General features: G+C 49.0%; 1 protein-coding gene across 1 annotated transcript; it reads right to left on the bottom strand.

Moving 5' to 3' along the window:
• Window positions 1-3,150: 3,150 nt before the first annotated feature.
• On the bottom strand, window positions 3,151-16,593 carry SLC25A33 (solute carrier family 25 member 33). The gene is made up of 7 exons (XM_059866667.1): window positions 16,415-16,593; window positions 10,024-10,203; window positions 7,689-7,766; window positions 6,574-6,674; window positions 5,735-5,801; window positions 4,350-4,630; window positions 3,151-3,710 (listed from the first exon to the last, which is right to left on the bottom strand). The coding sequence occupies exons 1-7, from the start codon at window positions 16,462-16,464 to the stop codon at window positions 3,508-3,510; spliced, it is 960 nt and encodes a 319-aa protein (XP_059722650.1). The 5' UTR covers window positions 16,465-16,593; the 3' UTR covers window positions 3,151-3,507.
• Between the last annotated feature and the right edge of the window lie 4,002 nt (window positions 16,594-20,595).

Raw genomic sequence — 20,595 nt, 5'->3', positions numbered from 1 at the left:
GCCCCCAGTTCGTGCTGATAGCACAGACCCATCCCCTGCCCACGGCAGCAGAGATCAGGGCCTGCCCCTGCTCCCTCAGGAGGATGCTGCAGGCTGGGATGGCTCCCTCGGTCTCCCTGGCCCCAGCTCTGAGGGGAAAAGGCTCCGTCAGGAGCTGTCCCCTAGAAAGGAAATAACCCCATTTATGCTCTGATCCCGCAGCACTCACAGCTGGCATCTGCTGTTCCTACAGAACTGGAAACAGTCGTAGTCTGACAGTTGTGCTGTGCTTTTACAGGAAAGTAAGAGGTTAAGATCTCTCCAAAACATGAGACTGATCCAACCTCAAATTGTGTAGCTGTTTTGGTGATTAAAACAAAAGAAAACCTTCTCAGCACAATAAAATTGCTTAAAATTCAGGAGTTCCAAGTTATGTCAGCATCACGTTTTTTAAAAGGCATAAATGGAAAAGCTCTTCATAGACAAATATTTGTGCTGGGAGTAAACTGTACTTTTAAGCTTGACTATGGTTGGGCTCTTCACCGTCCCATCTGTATAGACTTAACCATGGAAATTAATTCTGCGGAGTAAGAGTGAACACTTCATCTTAACGAATTTAAAAGGCACATAATTTTCCATCTCTCTCCCATTGTTTAGTGCAATCACTTAGGGATTGTATTGTGAGACTGAATGATAGGGCGGGCAGGCAGGAAGAACCCACCCAGTCCTTTGGCACAGCAAGACCTCCTGCGTGTCCTCCAGGACTGTGCTGCAGAGCTGGGCTGTTCTCCCTGCAAGCCCCTCCCTTCCTATCAGCTCCATCTGAACTGTCAGCCCAAGCAGAGGTGCACTGTTTAAAAATGAGTTTCCTCCTTAAAGGAGCTAACGAGGAATTTGTGCAAGGGGCACAGCACATGGAACACAATTCCCAGCAAACTCAGGTGTTTGGAGGGCTATGGAGGCAACCACAGGGGTCTAAAGGGAGCAGTAAGTCTTACAGTGGAAGGACTTGGCTCAGAAACACTTCCAAAACGAAATTAACCAACACGAGTGGCTCATCGTATTGCAGCAACAGTATGTGTGTCACTGCCATTGAACTGTTAATTTATGAATGGAAACAGGCCCAGTCCTGGTGAAGTTAATGGAATCTTTGTGATCACTTCAGATAGCAGTGGTTTCATCACCTCACTGATAATTAATCTACAAGGGGTCTAGTAATGAAGCCTTTACCCACCTCCCATGGAAATGACTTTCCATAGAAGCTGGAGAAGAGGAAAGAACGGTGAAAAATTCCTTAAGATTGACTTTGACAAGCAGAGGAAGGTTGTTGGTTATTTTTAAATTCAGGTACCGTTTTGGAAAAAGCTACTTCAAATTCTTCCCTCTGGTAATAGGCTTATTCCATACTCAGTGACATCAATGGGATTGCTCACAGAGCATCACCTAAAAATGGTAACTCTTTACAGGGTTTAAGGAATCAAGGGCTAGTGAATTTTAAAAATTCCATTAGAGAGAGGAAGGAGAAAGGATTTAATTATACTAATTCAGAAACTCTATTATCTCCCAATATAGCTTATTAACCCCTGATCAAATTAAGACTAATTCTGTCAGGATTGGTAGCAAAGCTTAAAGGACAAAAAGAAAAATCCTGCAGAATTCCTGATTTCCCATCAGATTTAGGCAAAAAAAAATTTGCTCACTTTCCCTTGTCTTCTCTCTTACCAAGTCCCAGACTTCTCAAAAGGGTTGGAGTTCCCTCCCCTCATTCTCAGAAAACATCAGCAGTCTACACATTTGACAAATGTTTTAGAAGAGAGCTAGTGCACTGGAAGTGTAGAGGAATGCTAATTTAGGAAAGAAAATCTCAGAAAATGTTTGAGAGTAGCAGCACAAGTGTCCTAGTTCTCAAAAATAGAAACACTGTTTGACAGTTTTACCTCCTATACAGAGCCTGAAGCTTCTGCTGCTCATCATCTCCATTAAAAAAGCCATGTCAATTTTTACTCAACTGTTTCCTATTTTAGCTTAAGAGGAACGTGATAAGTTATTTCCAGGAGGACATAATAGAAATCAGTTATTTTTTGCAGTTTTGCCTCATAACGAGGTACACACACACTCCACTCTCTCTGCACTAAGCTCCTACATCACACTGATGTCAAACCTGACCTCAAGTACCAGTCATCAGCTGGGCCCTACTGGGAACAAATAGGAAGGCTGGAATCCAGGTATCAGCCCATCCCCTTTCTGCCACTAACTGCCAGCCTGAAGCTCCACGTGCTCAAAGGCAGCCCCACTCCTCCCAGGCTGTCTCCCAGTGCTGCCCACACAGCATCTCTGCTGGGAGCAGGCCCTGCAGTCAGAGCTGTCCACAAACTCTGCTTCCACTCCAGGACTCAGCAGCTGCTCAGATCACGAGCAGCTCCTTGCTGTCACTGCAGGGAAGGCAAAGCTGGGCTCAGATGCTGCAGGGTTTGTCTCAGCTGCCAAAGCAAATGACACTAATGAACAGAAGGCAGAGTGTGGCCGAAGCAAAACAGCAGCCTACACATGAGTTCCAAAACCTTATTCTGCACCATCAGTAGTAATTCATGTGCCACACTTTAGTCATGAGGTGCTGCTGCAATCCAAGAGGGGGAAGAGTATTAAAATGAAAGCATACTCCAATGTTTTTGAGAGAACTAATCTCCAGTATGCAGGATATTTGATTTCCAAGTGAAAGGTAAGAATTGTATCATGAGAACTGTTTAAAATCTTTCTCTCATGGAACTTCCACAGGGCAGCCAGGCCACAATCACTGACTGTCCTTATGCTCTCAGGCCTGCACCAAAGCCAGGTCTAAAAGCCAGGACAGATCTGATCCCAGTACCATAACCATGTATCCCAAACGCACCGGGGACACGGAACTGCAATTGCATTCTTACTAAAAGCCTCCCACCATCACACTGCCAGTGCAAGAGGCTTTTCTAAGAGATGCTGGTGTGCACAGCTCATACCCTCAAAACAGAGAAACAAGTTTGTCCTTCTTGAACACCCCAGGTGCTCACACAGCAGTGAACGATGCACCCTGAAAAAACCAGGACTACTCAAACTCATTTGGGCACTTAGGCTACTACAGTGCTCAAAAGCAATAGGTCCCAGTTGTAAGAAGACAGTTTCAAATGTCCAAGCCAGTTCTCCTGTTTTAATACAGTTTTAATGAACATCAGTCCAAGAGATCACTTAATAGCATGAGGTACATTCCTTGACCACATATGGCTGTGCTTAAGGAAAAGGACAAACATATAATTAAATTAAATACTGTAATTTAATTTAGTAGTAGTTTAATTATCAAGTTAAAAAAATTATAATTAACTATTAACATTAATGACTTGAGACCTTTTAGAAAGCATGAGTCCGAAAGGAAATATCCACAGATGGTCACAGACTTGTAGTGTTTCCACCAGCACTGCCACCTGCAGCAGTCTCTTAAAGGACTATTTGTTCAGTGACGAACTTGGTCTTCAGTCTGTAACAGGAACCCTGGCTCTGCTACTTGGCGTGGTCTTCCAAGAGGTACACGATCAGCTCGTAGGTGGACAGGACAATGGCTGTGTTTGGGATCTGCCGGATGAGCTGGGCAAAGAGTCCCCTGTAGAAGGCCAGGTAGCCCTCCTCGCGGGCCACCAGCCGCGCCGTCTGCACAAAAGCCTTGTACTTGGTGCCCTCCTCCCGCAGCCGCGTCCGGATCACCTCTGCACACGGGGAACAGAGCCCACAGTTACCCAGGAGAAACGTGCCAGCGCCAGCAAAGCTCCTGGGGGCAAAGCCCAGGCACAGGGAAACCTTCTGGACCAGCTGCCAGCCAGCACAGCCAGCCAGGGAACCCTGGACACACTGCCCTTCAGGCAAGAGGAAGAGTTAGAGAGGAGTTCTCTTCCACGTGGAACAAATGAATGATTGGCTCCTTGAAGCTAATACAGATCTAAATGCTTTACTGATGCTCACATAATCAGTATTGCTCCTTCTGCACAACCATGTCATTCACATCTATCCACAGACTAACACTGCTCAGTCCCCAAGTGCTTCCCACAACCTGACCACAGAATCCCAGAGGCTGTGGGTTCTTACCCAGCTGAGGCCCCTTGTGAGAACAGAAACATTAGGCAAACAGTTTTTTGGTGGCTTTTGAGTTGTTTTTAAACTAGCAATCACCAACCACATGTCTAACTAGGAGTAGTGGGAGCAGTACTGAAAATGCCAGTGCAGAAGCCACAGTAACATGCATGTGGCCCTTCAAACAGCTAAGGGTTTACAGCCCTAGACCCTGCATTTGTCTCGGACTCCAGGCAACAGCTGCTCCACTGCACTCACAAAGGGAAGGGGTAACATACCGTGAGGATAAGCAATACAGGAGGCACAGCCCTTGGAAACAGCAGCAGCAACCATCAGTCCAAAGAAGCTTGTCGAGGTCCTCTCGCTCCCGTTAGAGGAAGGGGGCAGCTGGACTTCCTTTAAGTGCTTTTTTAAACTTTCATAAATAGCAAAGCAGATAATGGTCTCAGAAATCCCTGCATAGGAGGCAGTCAGGCCCCTATAGAAACCACGGACACCTTCTGTCTGGTAAACATATCTAGCACACTGCAAAGCATTCATTGGTTTGGAGCCCCTCACTCTAAAAAACAAACAGAACAGAGCATATCATGAGTCAAGAAAAATAATTAATATTTAAAAAAACCTTTATGGCTTTCAATACTTTTTGTAACTGTGGAAATGGTTCTCTAAGTTTTACTCCAAAATTCTCCTAGGAAAGCTGCACAGAGCAGGACTACAATGCTAAGAGTGCACACTTGGCTTTGCTACTTCACTAATATATACTCATATTTCCTTCAGCTCAAGTTCAACCTAGGCTGTCACAGTTCACACCAAGGCTAAAAGACAATAAGCACTGAAGACACACAGCTTTGTGTCAAACTGGTGATTCCACTTAAAGCCATCTTCAGCAGGCCAAGAGACAGAAGTCTGCTGCATGAGACATGATCCTTCAGTTTAACAGGCAGCACTCATTTCAAAGGTGCCTCCCTGCAAAGTGCTGGAATTAAGCCTTATAAATTATTTATAAAGTTGTCGTGCCTTATAAGATCCTTTTAATCTGACCTAGCATGTCCCTGCAGGAAGGAATTTCCATTCTAAGGAGTCAGGTTATTAGCAGAGTCCCTTATTGCTTTGATATCCACCAGTGACTGTGAAGCATTCAACTAAAAGAAACTGCTGTCAAATTCCCTCTGTCTTCTGGATGTGTGGTTAACAGTAACACAATGGTGAAGGAGGCAAAAGAACATCACACCACTGCAGCAGATCCTGACTGCCTGTAGGGAGTTTTATGAAATAAACTGCTGTGTGTTCATCCCAATTCGAAGGCAGCACCCTTTCTGTTACAGCCTCCAGAGCACCCCACCTGGCTGACCTGGGAGCAGTGACCTTGCTGCTGCAGTAAAGCACACCTGGCTGACCTGGGAGCAGTGACCTTGCTGCTGCAGTAACACACACCTGGCTGACCTGGGAGCAGTGACCTTGCTGCTGCAGTAACACACACCTGGCTGACCTGGGAGCAGTGACCTTGCTGCTGCAGTAACACACACCTGGCTGACCTGGGAGCAGTGACCTTGCTGCTGCAGTGACACACACCTGGCTGACCTGGGAGCAGTGACCTTGCTGCTGCAGTAACACACACCTGGCTGACCCCCCAGAGGCTCCCATTACCCCATCAGTCACTCACTTCCGTTCCAGCTGCATTCTTGTTTTCACCATCCATATAGGGTTCATCAGGGAATTTGTGATAAAGGCTGCAAAAACACGACCACAAGTGCAGCTGAAGCCAGGCCATTGCATTGCCATGAACCTTACACCCTGTGCAGTGAAACACTTGCAAAAGCCACACAGGTGCACAGCTTCCAATTTCATGTTAAAATTCAGGAAGCATCAACCCATGGATTCTTCCTTTTTGCACCTATTTTAATAGGTGTGTCATGCTCCGAAGGGCTGTTGCAGACAAGGTCCCTGCCTTACTGGCTGGATTTGGAATTGCAGCTCAAAGGAAACCCGTGGGGACACAAATCTGAACTGGACTCGTGTTCCCCAGGGCTGTAGGTGGTGCCATTGAGCTGCTCATTAACAGAACCCACCCCTAATTAAGGGCTTACTTTGGGAATGATTATTTTTAGTGACCACTCTGGTGACTGATGATTGAACTAGGGGAGCTCTTCTGCAGTATTTTTCCTATAAGAACAAACTATTTTTCCTAGTCTGGTAGGAAAAATACAACATCCTGAAACAATTTGGCAAAAGCAGTATCAGAAGTTTAATGCTGTTTATGAATATTTTTTTCTTGCATTAAGGGACACGACCAGAGCATTGCAGTTGCAAAAAAACATCCTAAATTAGTAAACAACAATCTAGGAATATTTCTGTGCTGAACAGAAAAACAGCTCCTCTGCAGACAAGGCCAGCTAGGAGCTAGCAAACTCCTGGGTTTTGGCATATACCAACCCAGATTAAGGGCACATTTTCAGCACCTGCCACACACTGGCCTCTGTTCTTGGGATTACAAACACTCACCTGCAGAACCTGCAGAACAGATGTGCACAATGTTGCTGTTGGGCACAAACATGCTGTTAAACTGCTCTTTGGCTTTGGAGTAGCAGGCGAAATAGACAGCTCTGTGGGGGAACAAAAGAAGAAAAGCATTGTAAAACAGACAATGTCAAACTAGACAATTACTGTTCTTTTCCCAGCCCCTGAAAACCACAGCTCTCTGAAGAGGTCTCCACATGACTACTCCCATCTGCATGGACACAGGGGGTTGTTTTCTCTCTCTCCTCACACTACAGTGCCACAGTTTGACTTGACACCCACAGGGCAGGAATACTTTGCTGTGGAGGGCAGCATGGTGCTGCAGGCAGCATGAGTGGAAAAGCAGAGCCCTGGATTCAGAGCCCTGCTGCAGAGGTTACCTGTACAGAAACAGGATGCCCTCCTTCTGTGGGGGGACATCCCACCTACCAGGCAAGAGGCCAGAGGTTCCTTCTGACTGGAAAACTGGTTCTGACTGCTTCAGTTTCAGGCAGAGAACATCTGCCAATATCCAAAGTGCTAATGAGTTTTATCAGTTCCTAGACAGAGAGATCTTCAGCCCTGCCAAGAACAGGACAAACTCTGGTGCTGCTGAAAGAGGGACACACACCCCTTCTGGGGCTGTGTGGCAGCAGTGAGACTCCTTCCCCCTCAGCTGCAGTTTTAATTTGAGAAGAATTTAGGCTAGCAAGGCCCAGAGAGCAACTCCTCTCCCCTGGCAGGCAGCTCCCACTCCCTAGGCAGGCACTGCCATGTGTCCAAGGGAAGCAGGACATTAGAATAATGCAATTATTAACCTACAGACTTTTCTGCACTGCTTTCTCTTCCTTTTCAAGCTCAGAATTGGCTCTTGCAATCACTTGGAACTTAAGTATAGTTGGCATTTAAGTGCCTTATTTACTCTGCACCTTCCAGTGTTATAGAAGTGTAAACCAGATTTTTATCAGTATTTCTTGATGTGTACACCAAGCAGAATGCAGACACAAATCTCAGTTTACAGAAGGCAGAACTTCATGGCCTATTATTCTGAATCACAAATGCACTGCAACATTTGTGTTGGCACCTAAAACATGGCTTTTAGCAACAGTTTAACTATTTACCTAGATGGTGCAACTCCAACCAAGTTTGGACCCAGCCCTCGGAAGAGTGACCTTGGTCCTTCTTTTTCCAGAATTGACCTTAAAATAAAAAACAAACAGGGAGGGAGAAGATAGTACTTGGGTTAAAAGTTAGTTTCTTGTTCTGCTGGGCAGAGAGCCAAAAGAACTACACAAAAGCAAAGACTATGACTTGTGGAGCTGTTAGATTTTAATCTACATGATATACTTCGAAATAAGTGGAATTATACACTGAGTAAAAACCACTGTACCATAAAATTCAGTGCTCTACAGGCAAATGGGTGTCAAATGGCATGAGGTTATAATTTCCATTCTTTGAAAGCTGTCAGGAATTGAATTAAAGTTTCATGGAGAAGCCAGTGATAGCTGACTCTGATGAACAAAGAATATTTTTAGTGATCTAAGCAATCCAGAAGTTTGCTTCCTGCACAGTCCTGTACAGAGGACTGGAAAAAGAAATCCCTTTTCCTTTCACAATTACCTAGGGATGTGCTTTCCCCCCAAGAAAGCTGAATGTGGCAATCCCACTACAAACAATGGGAGTGCACAGTCTGCCAGACAGCAGCTCTCTTCACTGAGCTCACCCTGGGCAAAGCAGGCAGGAAATTCTGGGTGGCTCCAGGCTCTGTGGGGGCTCACTGCACCCTCTGGAGCTGCCAGCCTTTCACAGCTTGCTCTCCAGGTCACTGGCACTGCTCAGGGTGCTCCCCACAGATTTCAGCCCAACCTCATTTGACAGGAGGAGCTTCTGGAACACTTTTGTTTTCTGCAGCAGAGCTGAACTTTCTGTATAAACTCCAGGGCTGAGTGTTTCCAAGGAGACAGATCCACCAGCTACTTGTTCTTTGTCACTTAACAGTCACGACTGCAGCTTCCAGCTGGGCCAACTCATCAGAATCCTAAATGGATTAGACAAAACCAGCCTGCCCTTCTGGAGTGCTCTCTATCAGCAGCAGCCTGAACCTGCCCTCTCTGGGTACCTGTTTTTCTTCTACTTACAGCAGCCAAGGCCTTTCATACTTAACACCTGTAACTCTCACAGAGCAGTTTTACTGGCAGGGCTCCCTCCTTAGCCATACAATTTTCCCAGACCAGGAGGTCCAAGTCATGTCCAGTTTGGCAATGATCAGGACTGAGAAAGGGATGGAAGAGTAAAAGCAAGGGACTGAACTTCACTTATTTCGTCAAACATTTGTATTTTTTCAGGTCATAATCAATAGCATTATCTGCTCCTCACAGATGCTGCCTGCAAGGGAATGACAGCAGAAATACTTTGCTCTCACTTCTCAAGCATCTAAAGTAATCAAGTTGAAAACTTGGCAATACACACAGCTAAGCAATTCCTGAAGTGAAATTAAATCAAGATCTCAGTCACCAAACTTAATGAGCTTAATAAATATATTAAAAGACTGAGCCTTTCTAAATCATTTCTTCTCTCCCTAAAAATAAAAAGACAGCCCCAGAAAATAATGGGCTCAGAGGATGAATTAAGATCTTTCTGCCTCAAAAGTTTTCACTTTCTTTAGTTACAGCTGCCTAAAGTCCAGGGCTGCAAGGTGAAAAGATAGCAAAGGAAAGGGCATTAAATTCAAAGCAACTGGCACTGCCTTATGCATTCAGTCACGAATTGCTCTAGACTCACCTCTGGGTAGACAAAGAAATGTTTGGCAGGGGAGAGCAGGCTGTTTACAATACAGAAGCTCAAGTCCCAGAATGACTCCAGCCAGAGAGCTCTGCAGAGAATTTGAATTAGCACTCCAGTGTTATATAACTGTGCAGCTTCTCCCCAGGCAGCCTGCCAGGCGTGCTGGCCTTACATAAAATCATTCAGCCTCCACTGCTGGGTGGTATTTTCCTTGGCACTCCTGCCACCTGATCTCAGCAGGACCTCTGCATCACCCTGGGCTGCCCAAGCAGCCAAACAAACTCAGTCCTTCTGCAGGAGGTCTGACCATAAATCCAGGGTGCTTTGCTATTAACATACAGGAGCTGAGACTGTCATAGATGCTGGTGGAACTTTGAGCAGCTGTCAGATAATTTCCCATTTCATCTTCTTTATGAACACACATCTGAAAGGGAGCAGCTAGAGCATCAAACACTGCAGTCTGAACCACTCAAGGCTTTTAACTGAGACCAAGACAGGTATAGCCAGGACTGATGCATAACAATGATCAGCAAAGACAGCACCTGACAGCAGAGGAGAGCTCAGTAAGCCAGCCACAGCTGAGAAGGTGAAAGCCCCCAGGATCCCCAGAGGACACTATATTTTAGTGAAGTGGAACTGGGAATGGTGAATGGGAGGAGGAGCAGCACTCACTTGAGAACACTGAAGAGCCCAGGGGACACAGATGTTGGCCTGACCATTCCTTCCCCACTGATGGTCCCCAGCTGCACCTGGGGGTAGTAGACAGTCCTGAAGGCCAGCTTTGAAGATTGAAGCCTCGTCTTTATCACCTCTAAGGGACACGTAAAGATGGCTCCAACTGTTCCTCCACACCTGCAAAGTACAATTCGGAGAGAAGGCAGAATGTGACAAAGGTTGCTGCCCAGATGTGCAGAAGCACAGCACAGAATGCAGTCTGAAGGCTGATCTTGTTATTCCACACTGCACAAACAGGCAGCTTTGGCAGCAGGCAGGGCAGACTGTGCCCATGCCCTGGGTAGGGATGGGACTGGTAAACACAAAGGTGATACCAACACCAACAAACATCCCTGACTGACCATGGGGTCAGGGGACCACGGGCTGCTCCCACGTCCTGCCAGGACCTGGGAGCTCTGCCTGGAAAAACTTCCATGGCATCCATCTTTCAGAGGCTGCTGTCCTAAACCAGACACAGCCTTGCAGGGATTTTTCTTATGGGAAGCAGGAAGCTGCCAGATGAGAACAAGCCACTGGGGATTAGGACACTACAGACTGAAAAAAAAGATCTAGTTCTTCACCATTTCAGTACTTGTGATTAAAGAACTGCCTTCAGAAATAGCAAACATCAGAACTACACTGAGCTAGGCACTCCTAAAACAACGGATATCAACTTTATTTAGGGGGGAAGGAGGGAAGGAAGCAGCAAGGATGAGAAGGAGGGTTGGCAAACAGAAAAACAGGGCAGAAAGGCTCCTGAAGAACAGGCCTCCCATACTCTGATAACAGAGGGACAAAAATGAAATATTATACACACATGACCCTGTAATAGGCATATATTCATCTTAATACAATCAGATTGAGCCTCAAAAAAAAGCACATTGGGCAAGAATATAAAGTGTAGGTGTCCTAATCTTAATTTTTATCAGTGATCTGGAAAGTGACTGGTCAAACTATTTCTCTCTCTGCTGCTGTTCCTCTCAGGTAATTGAATGTTCCTTCTGGCAAACTTCATGATTAAACATAATGCTGAGGTTGGCTAAAAGGTAATGTATCTACATTTTATTACTCAAACACACTGGGATTTAGGAAGACTTAAGAAAATATTTTGGGTTTCTTGCAAGGGTATTTACAACAGCTGAACTGACTAGGAAATATTTTCTTTGTTTGCACAAGTGTCAAAGCATGTGATTGCTTCAGAAACCCATGTTTATGATTTTCCTTAGAAAACACCAGGGGTCAACAACTTAAATCTCTTTGATGTTCATGTGAAATTGCAATTTTGGTAGTTTTCCTTTAAAGGGAGATGAATTTTAAAAAAGAACTGTACCCTTTTTTGTGTACAAAGCCCCACATTGCTTGCTAAAGAACACTGCATGCACTAATTTGGGAACAGAGATCCACAGAAGGCCATTAATAAAGGCATTAGTGGGTATTTTCTAAAGCCCCTTCCAGACATAACTACCTTACTAGGAGAATCTTTTTTTAAACACGAGAGAAAGGGCAATGAAAGAATGGCAGAAAGATCCAAGCTGTAATGCACACCAGCCCATGAAAGCAGCTTATTTTGCCTGCTGAACCAGTGTGTTTTATATGAACAGAAACCATTCTCTGCCAAAGCCCCAAAGCCCCACAGGTGCATTAACAGCGTGGCCACCCAGGCTGTGCAGCCACAGAACTCCAGGTTCTTCACCAGGCTCCAAAGAACACCCCAGACCCCAGGGAACACAACTTCCTCACCACAGCCTTCAGGCTCTGCAACATTCTGCCCAAGTAGGAGCCCAAACTCTGCTTTTCAAATGCAAATGCACCCACCAGAAGAAAGTGCTTTCATGGAGACTGGTAATATGATTTAACAGCATTGTTCAGTTCCCCTTCCTTGCTGAAAGGGATGGAAACCCAAACTAGGGACAATCCACACGTGCACAATGACAGACACTGTAAGAAAGAGCTTTGCTTCATCCCTCTGAAAGCTTTTGAATGTTGACTGAAGTCACTGAGCTGATCATGAACAGCAGCTGGAATTGTGTCATCTGGCTCTGAAACACCAGTGCTCCCAGACCTCACCAGCTCTGATTTTTGTGTGTACTGAGGCAGGGCTTGGAGCTGAGCCCTCGGTGGGTCCACACAGCTCAGGAGGAAATGGCTTCAGCTCATCCTTCTCTCTTTTGTCAGGTGCCTCTCACATTGCTCATACTCCTCTGAAGTGGCATTTCAAGGGGAAGAGGTCCACCAGGAATGGCTTCTCCAGCAAAACCTCTCCTGTTCCCACAGCCCAGACATTACCTGGGACAGAAGGTGTTTTCAGGGTCCCCCCCACTGCTGCCTTTCCAACTGTGTCTGTCCAGTACAGACACACATATGTGCAATTAACTCCTGACTAATCCTGACACTCCAGAGCAACTGCAAGTCTGGGGGAACTGCACGAAGGTGATTAGATTGCCTTAATTCCCAATTCCTTTATCTACCAACGCTCCACTACTGTGTATTCAGTCCTCAGTCCCCATTTATTTCACATTAAAATAGTACTTTGACAGTAACAATTCATAAATTCAGAGCACTGAAACTTTATATTCTGTTTCTGAACTACCAGCTGCTCTAGTAACTCCTTGCCCCACAATTTTTTAGCCTTTCTGGCATATTCTCTCCCACATCAGCTGTCTGCTTGCCCTCCTAGCCCACTCCTTGCCTTTCAGCCTTTTAGGCTGATAATCCAGTTAATCTGTGCAGCCTTTAATATTTAAGTACTTCTGCTAATGCATATATAATCCTCTGATACCCAGCATGACAAGTTAGTATCTGCAACCCCAGTTTTAACTGCTCAGAGGTTGTGTTGTCAGTGGAACACTTAAGAAAAAAACCATTATCTAACAGCAATTCTCAGAGTGCCACCAGGGTGCACACATTACGTCCCAAATATAAATACACTGCAGATAGTTCAAGTAAGGACTTTGATGTATTGGGAAGTTTTTCCAGATGAGATGATTTTCCTTTGCATGGGAATTCCACACATCATCCCCTGGGAAGACGCCTGAAGAACAACACACTGTGCACAGAAGAAACACTTTGTATTCCTAGGGCGTCCCAAATGCCTACAAACAACCTCAGCTGCATAAACAGCCACAGACCCTGAAACACTCAGGGATATGAAGCAGGATAAATGTGATTTGGGAAAATCGTGAGCTGCAATCAAGGCAAAACCTCCAAGCCTTCACACTGTGGGCCAGGGTTCTTTTGCTGCACCAGGGCAGAACAACAGTGCCAGAGATGTTAAAGCAGTGCTCACAGCACAAGCCTCTTGCAAAAATCCTCAAACAGTGTCTAAATCTGTCCTTAGTGAACAGCAAAGAAACCTCTGGAAACAAAACACCATGGCAGAGTGCTTTCAACAGGTCAAACATGGTGACACATGGAGATACAGAATGTACTCTCTGCTAACAGCTGGACTAAAATCATTTACTTCCATAAAGAGATCAATGCTTAAAAAACATGCAGAGGACACACATCAGAATGCAATTCCCATTTTTCCCTTGCTGCCAGGTTTCTGTCTGTACAGAGTCCACCCCCAACGTATCAATGACCTGCATTTGAAACAAACTCTCAGCACCCACTAGCACAACTGATAGACATGCCAAGAATCTTAATTAAGACTTACTTCATCAGTCCTAGATTTAATCACTGAGCAATATTCTTAATACAAATTTCAAGCCAGTCTGCATGTTAAAGGAAGTCCTGCAGAACAAAGTCCTTCCAGCAGAGTACCACTGACTCCACCAAGGTCACAAAGATGATGGAGCTGCCTGGTTACAGCAACCCCAGCTCATAACCAGCCTGACACATTTGGCTGTGTACCTGACATTATATTGATTTTCTAAAACGTGCCACATGCTCTAGCATGACATGCAGAGCTGACACAGCAAAGCAGGTTCCACCTTTGATATTTCATTACTGCATCGTCCAGACTGTGAACAAAACAAGCTTCTGCATTCTCAGATGCCAAAGGAAGCTACTTTCAGAACAATACAGACTGTTCCTAATGCTTTAATGCTATTAACCATTCATTCCATTTCCACCTAATCATGTTGTTACCAGGTGCAGCTATTCCTGTGCTCCTTGAGCTGCCACACTGTTAATGGGGTAGGGAATGCACAGGAACCTGAACCAGGAGCAGGGTGGGACAGTCAATCCCAGCACAACTGCCAGTCCTGGACCACCAGCATCTTCAGGTGAACACTGCTTCTTTCCACTTCACAGGTGGAAACATCTCCCAAACTGTTTGTCAGCATCAGCACATTGCTTAACACCACCACTTCTTAGGAAATCTCTGGAGTAACCAGCATTCCTCCAGCTGGGAAGGCAACATGGGGTAAGCTCTTCTCCCAAACAAAAACAAGCAACAGCTGCACCGACTTCAGGAGGGAAACAGGAGCCCTGAGCTGCAAACACACTCGTGTCAGTTGTGCAACTGGGGCATCATTGCTCCTGCTGCTCCTGAACCTCCCCAGCCCTCAGAGCCACGCTCCCACCACCCCACGAGGACTCTCTGGCTTGCTGTTGCTGTTGGAAGCCTGGAAAGGAACTAACAGAAACTAAAGGGCCAACGAGTCTGTCTGCCTGAACAACCTGGTTAATAGGAAACCACCTATTTCAACAGCTGGAGAGCACTGTGCAACACTCAGGTGCATTTCATCACTCCCAGCCTCTGAAGTGCCAAACATTCTGTTCTGGCCCCTCAGACCATCTAAGGCTGGCCTGCCTGCTCAGTGCAAACACAAAGATATGAATTACTTTTTGATCTGACACCACAGCCCATCCCCACCTTCCCAGAAAACTATCACAATACCAATAATGCCTCTATCAAAATTATTTCAGGTGAATGGGTTCCTTTCACTTTCTCTGCAAAAACCAATGTACAACTGAACAAAGATCTGGGATCCCTGCAGAAGGCAGGGGTACAATAAATCACCAAGGAAGATGCTGGCTTCCCAGAGCTAGATTAAAACACGGATAAGTTGAAAATTCCTATTTATTTATAGTCTGAGGAGTTACATGAGAACAGCAGGAGCTCTGGATGGGCGCTGTTACTATCCAAACAAATTCCATATGTACACTCAGGTCCAGCTTCTGTCCCAGGCTCCAGGTACTGCTCTGATGCAGGTGGGGGAGGCAGAAGGGACAGAGGACTCAGTGCAGTGCATTCAGGCCAGCAGAAGGGCAGTGTCTCTGAAAAACTCAAGATTTGTTTGGTTTAATATTATATTAAATAAGCCTATTACTCCAGGGACATGTCAGGAAACAGAAGTATCCTGTTAAGCAACAGAAAAACCAATGGTCTACTATCAGACAGATTTAAACTAACAACAGGTTTCATTTTGGCTTCCTAATTACTGTCAGCTGACAAGCACTAAGGACTATTCTATTACTTACATAATTTAAGCTGCTGAAAAACTGAAATAAAGTATTTCTGACAGGGCCAAAAGTGCACTTAATCTGCACAACAGATGATTAAAACCTAATTTACACCATACAATTATCTTCCTAGACTACTATTAAAATAACTGTAATAATTTAATTTCCAAAGGGTTTCTGGTTGGTGGTTTATGGGTTAGGGCTGTTACTTTTAGCTTTTAACACAACAAACCCAATACAAGTCCTCGCAGAACCGGACAGAGGTGGCGTGCCATGCCAGGTCATTCACCCACAAGTGCCAGCACCTCCTCGGCCCCTGTTCCCATCCTGTGCCCTTGTTGGAGCTCCTGCGGGCCGGAGCGACCCCGGGATCGCCCGCCGGGATCGCTGGGCAGCGCTCGCCCCTCTCTGCAGCACGGAGCAACCGGGCCGGCATCCCCCGGCCGTGGGCAACCAGGCCGGCATCCCCCGGCCGGGGGCAACCGGGCCGGCATCCCCCGGCCGTGGGCAACCGGGCCGGCATCCCCCGGCCGGGGGCAACCGGGCCGGCATCCCCCGGCCGGGGGCAACCGGGCCGGCATCCCCCGGCCGTGGGCAGCCGGGCCGGCATCCCCCGGCCGTGGGCAACCGGGCCAGCATCCCCCGGCCCGGCCCGGCCCATTCACCGCCCGCGCCCGGCTTTGTCACCGAGCACCGCCGCGTGTCGCGACAGCGCGGCTGCGGAGCGCCCGGGGCTCGGGAACGGGGACGGGAAAGGCCCCGCTCGCCTCCTGTGGGGAACGGAGCGGCGGCTGCAGGGCACAGCGGGTCCCGGCCCGTGTCTGTCCCTCGGCAAGGCGGATCCCGGCCCGAGTCCATGCCATGGGCACAGCGGGTCCCGGCCCGTGTCCGTACCCCGGGCACAGCGGGTCCCGGCCCTGCCCCGGTGCCCCGCACTCACCCGCCGGCGAAGAGGTGCAGCAGGGTGTTCTCCTGCGGGCCGCCCGCCATGGCGGTGAGGACGGTGAGGACGAAGAGGATGAGGATGAGGTGAGGGGCAGGGCGCTGCCGGTGCCGGTTCCCGGTGTCACCGCCGGGCCGCGCGCCGAACGGGCCGCGCACGCGTGACGCCACCGGGGGGAGTGGCCGGCGGCCGCGCGTGACGTCACGGCGGAGAGACAGACCGCCCCCCGTGACGTCACGGGGCAGCCGAAGACAAAAAAATAACATTTTAAGGATCGTCTGATCCCAAACCTGCCGGGAATGTTTAGGGACATGGTGCAGGTTATTGAGAGGTGTTACAGCGTCGGTAAAGCAGCTACAGCCTTTGTATGGGCATAAAGAACATCGGTTAGCAGGGAGGCTTCGCACCAGGCCAGCGCGGCTCACTGCGAGGTTTTCACCAAAACGGTCCCTTTTCCACCAAAGCGGTCCCTTTTCCACCAAAGCGGTCCCTTTTCCTCCAAAACGGTCCTTTTTTCACCAAAATGGACCCTTTTCTCCCAAACGGTCCCTTTTCCGCCCGGGTCCTGCGGCAGCGCCCTCTGCCGGCACAGCCGTGCTCACCGCGCTGTCCCGGCCTTGTCCCGCAGCCCCGGTGACAGCAGCGCTGCTCCGCCAGCGAGCCCGAGCCCGCGGAGAGCGGGGCTCTGGGGATCAGCCATCCCGCCTCACGGCCGGCAGCGCTGGAAGCAGTGCCAGACGCGGATCTGAATGTCCCGCTGAGCCCACGGAGCAGTGCGACACGCGGGGTCCGGACCGGCGCTGGCCCGGCTGGGCTGCGAGCCGCTCCGAGCCGCTCCGAGCCGCTCGCCCGAGCACCGCTGTCACAGAGAGCAGCAACAGTTACTGAGCGCTGTGCCACCTGCTCCGCACCGGCCGGGGCTCCTTCCTGGAGCGGGCTCCAGCCCGGTTAGCACGGCTGAGGTCCGGTTAACACGGCTGAGGCCCGGCTGGCACGGCTCCAGCCCGGTTAGCACGGCTCCAGCCCGGTTAGCACAGCTGAGGTCCGGCTGGCACGGCTCCAGCCCGGTTAGCACGGCTGAGGTCCGGCTGGCACGGCTCCAGCCCGGTTAGCACGGCTCCAGCCCGGTTAGCACGGCTGAGGTCCGGCTGGCACGGCTCCAGCCCGGTTAGCACGGCTGAGGTCCGGCTGGCACGGCCGGGCCGGGGCGCTGCACACACTCCGCGGGCACACCGCTCCTCACCGGCTGCAGGGCAGGATGCTCGGCAGGATGCTCGGAGCTCCTTCCCCAGCAGAGAGCACTGCAGGAGCAGCGTTAGCAGCAGAGCCGCCCGGGAGCGGGAGGGATTGGGCACAGAAATCATCTTGGGCAGCCTGGCTGCACCTCCGGCTTTGCCTGTAAATGCCTCTGAAGGTGCTCTGTCTTGTGGGTCCTGTTCCCCCTCACCAAACACGTCTCCAAGGAGAGATCAGCTCTAAAAAGCTCAGATTTCTCTGAAGCCCTGGCACACAAAGCCATTGCGCTTTGTTTGAGCCAGACAGCAAAAGTTCTCCCAGCTTCCTGGGCATTGTCACCTTGATTTTCCTTGTCCTCAGCCGGGTGGGACGAGGAGCTGTGCTTGCTTATACCTGCTTGCCCAGCCTCAACAGCTGTACAGCTGTGCTGTGCAAGGAATGCTCCCCTTCCCCATTGCCATTTCCTGCTCCTGATCCCACACTGGGGTGGGTATGGACTGTCCAGTCCCCCGCCTGCTGCCCTGCCAGAGGGACACTGCTGGAGAATCAATCTCCCTTGCCTCAGCCCTCAGGGTTTGAGCTCCAGGGGTGCACACTCTGGGATGTGTCTGCTCCTCCATCCCCTCACCCCTGGGAGCTGTGGGGGCAGCAGGGAAACCAGAGCAGGGCAGGTTCTGTGTCATGCTGAGAACTATCAGAGCACCAGCAGAAAGGGCCAGATCTGGGAGAACTCTGTGCTCCAGACACTGCTGGTACAGCCTGCTCAGCATTTCTAGGGAATTTCATCAGGATAAATGTGCACAGAGCATTGTGGTCTCCACAGATCAGACACCGCAGGAGCCACATCAGGGGAAGTTCCTAAATTACTGCCATGCCAGTGCAGCAGGAACCCAACCAGGAAAGGCTCGGGCTGGCTATTCCTGGGCCTTGTTTTGTCTGGTGGCTTCCTACAAACTGGAGCAAGGAGTCACCAGCTTGTTCCACATCATTAGCTGCTGGCAGCCTCCCAAGCATTACCAGCATAGCCTGGATCTCACCCAGTGTCTTTGAGATGAAAGACATTGCAGCACCACTGCACTCACTGTTTTAGGTCCCAGTCCAGCTCCCACTCGAGGCAGTTACCCTTTTTCCACTGACTGCAGCTGGAGCTGGGTCTGACATTCCTGTAGCAGATCTGTCTCCAGCCCTGAGTTAGGTGAAATATTGGTAAAATAGTCCAAAACAACAGATAGGGGTCTGCAACCCTGCTATTTCCTGGCATCAAATAAAAAACAGCCACACAGTCAAGCAGGAGCATGAGGAATTCTGTTTCCTTCCTGGAAACATTGAAGGTCTGAACTCAGAGCAGCCAAAGCCCCTGGTGACAGGAGTCTAGAGCCTGCTGCCAGTGGGTGTCTGTGGGGGCTGTCACTCTTTCCAAAGTGCATCCCTGCCATCACAGGAATAAATCTCTCTGTTGGTGATGCACAGCCTGGTAACAGCACTCAGAGCAGCTGGGGTCACTGCTCAGATTTTGGGAGCAGCCTTGGGAGGCATGCATGTCCAGAAGAGCATCCAAAGGCATAATGAAGACAGCGTAGCACCCAGAACACAGTGAAGAGACACATCATGGGCTGTTCTGTCAGCAAAGTCCTGTTGGGAGTACTTTGGGTGATTTGATGGACATCCCAAAGGCTGTGAAGCAAATGCAGTTTGAATTCCTCCTGCCCCTCATTCTGCAGGGTGGTTGCTGACTCCTCCTGTTTCCCATGTGGGTGATGAGGGCTCAGAAGGAGCAGGCAGGGATGAGGCCAGGACCTGCAGGGCTGAGCAGAGCTCCTGCATCCTTGGAAGTTCAGTGCAAATACAGCCCAAAGAGCCAGATGGAGGGGCTATAGTCAGATCTAGGGGACACACACAGATATAGGGGACACACACAGGTACAGGGGATATAGTCAGATCTAGGGGACACACACAGATATAGGGGACACACACAGGTACAGGGGATATAGTCAGATCTAGGGGACACACACAGGTACAGGGGATATAGTCAGATCTAGGGGATGTAGTCAGATCTAGGGGATATAGTCAGATCTAGGCAGAAAGAATCCTGGTTTTTGGAGGATTAAAAGGGGATCAATGGAGCAGAGTAGCAGCATCCCCCCATGTGAACCAGCTTCCCTCCATCACCACGGCAAGCTCCTCTGCAGGCAGGACTAGGATTAATGGGAAACATATGGGAGGAGAGTCAGAGATCCAGGGCTCAGGACGAGCAGCTGAGGCAAAAGGAGCTACCTGGACCCCATTCAGGAGTGAGCTCAGGGACCAAACATGCCATGAATGGGGAGTGGGCTGGGTGGGGAGCTGAGGAGGTACAGGGTCCAGTGGGGTGCCTCCCACCCTGCCAGGGCAGCACGCCAGGCTGGGAGGAGCATTCCAGCTCCAGCACAGCAAAGGGGTCACTGAGCACAGCCTGCATCTCCCACACAGCATCTCCTGCCAGGTTAAAGTGTCATTGAATGGCAGAGTCACCAGGGCCACTGCGGGGACACAGAGGGCACATTGCTTCCTGCTGGCGACTAAGGGCAGTGCTAAAATGCAGGTGAACAGAACATTGCTATGGAGCAGAGTGAGAGCTGCTCCCAGTCTGAGCCCTGGTACGATGGTGACAGCTGCAGCACCTTCGTGCTCTGCCAGCCCCCAGCTGTAATTACAGCAGAAACGTGGTGGGAACATTCTCAGTGTGACACACATCTGTCTGCCATGCTCCTGGTTCTCTGCAGTTTAACTCACAAAATACCTGCAAGGTGAAACCTCTTTCATCTCAACAATACCTCCCACCTCCTTGGGTTTGCAGATAATCACTTGATCCGATCTTTCCCTTAAAATAAGGATTGGTTATCTTTGAAGAGGAATTAAATAACTGAAGGGAGGATGGAATGCACACAGGAGAGGAGCTCAGT

The sequence above is a fragment of the Haemorhous mexicanus genome, chromosome 23 (assembly GCF_027477595.1).
Source record: "Haemorhous mexicanus isolate bHaeMex1 chromosome 23, bHaeMex1.pri, whole genome shotgun sequence".
In the NCBI taxonomy this organism is placed as follows: Eukaryota; Metazoa; Chordata; class Aves; order Passeriformes; family Fringillidae; genus Haemorhous; species Haemorhous mexicanus.
Note: the sequence above shows the minus strand (reverse complement) of the source record. Positions and strands in the feature narration are given on the sequence as shown.

Bases quoted from the DNA above. Each gene is read 5' to 3' on its own strand.
- SLC25A33 (XM_059866667.1), bottom strand. From the start codon at position 16,464: ATGGCGGGCGGCCCGCAGGAGAACACCCTGCTGCACCTCTTCGCCGGC. The intron at 10,204-16,414 runs GTGAGTGCGGGG...TGTACTTTGCAG, and splicing joins CTGCACCTCTTCGCCGGCGG to GTGTGGAGGAACAGTTGGAG. The intron at 4,631-5,734 runs GTGAGTGACTGA...TTTGTTTTTTAG, and splicing joins AGAATGCAGCTGGAACGGAA to AGTGAGGGGCTCCAAACCAA.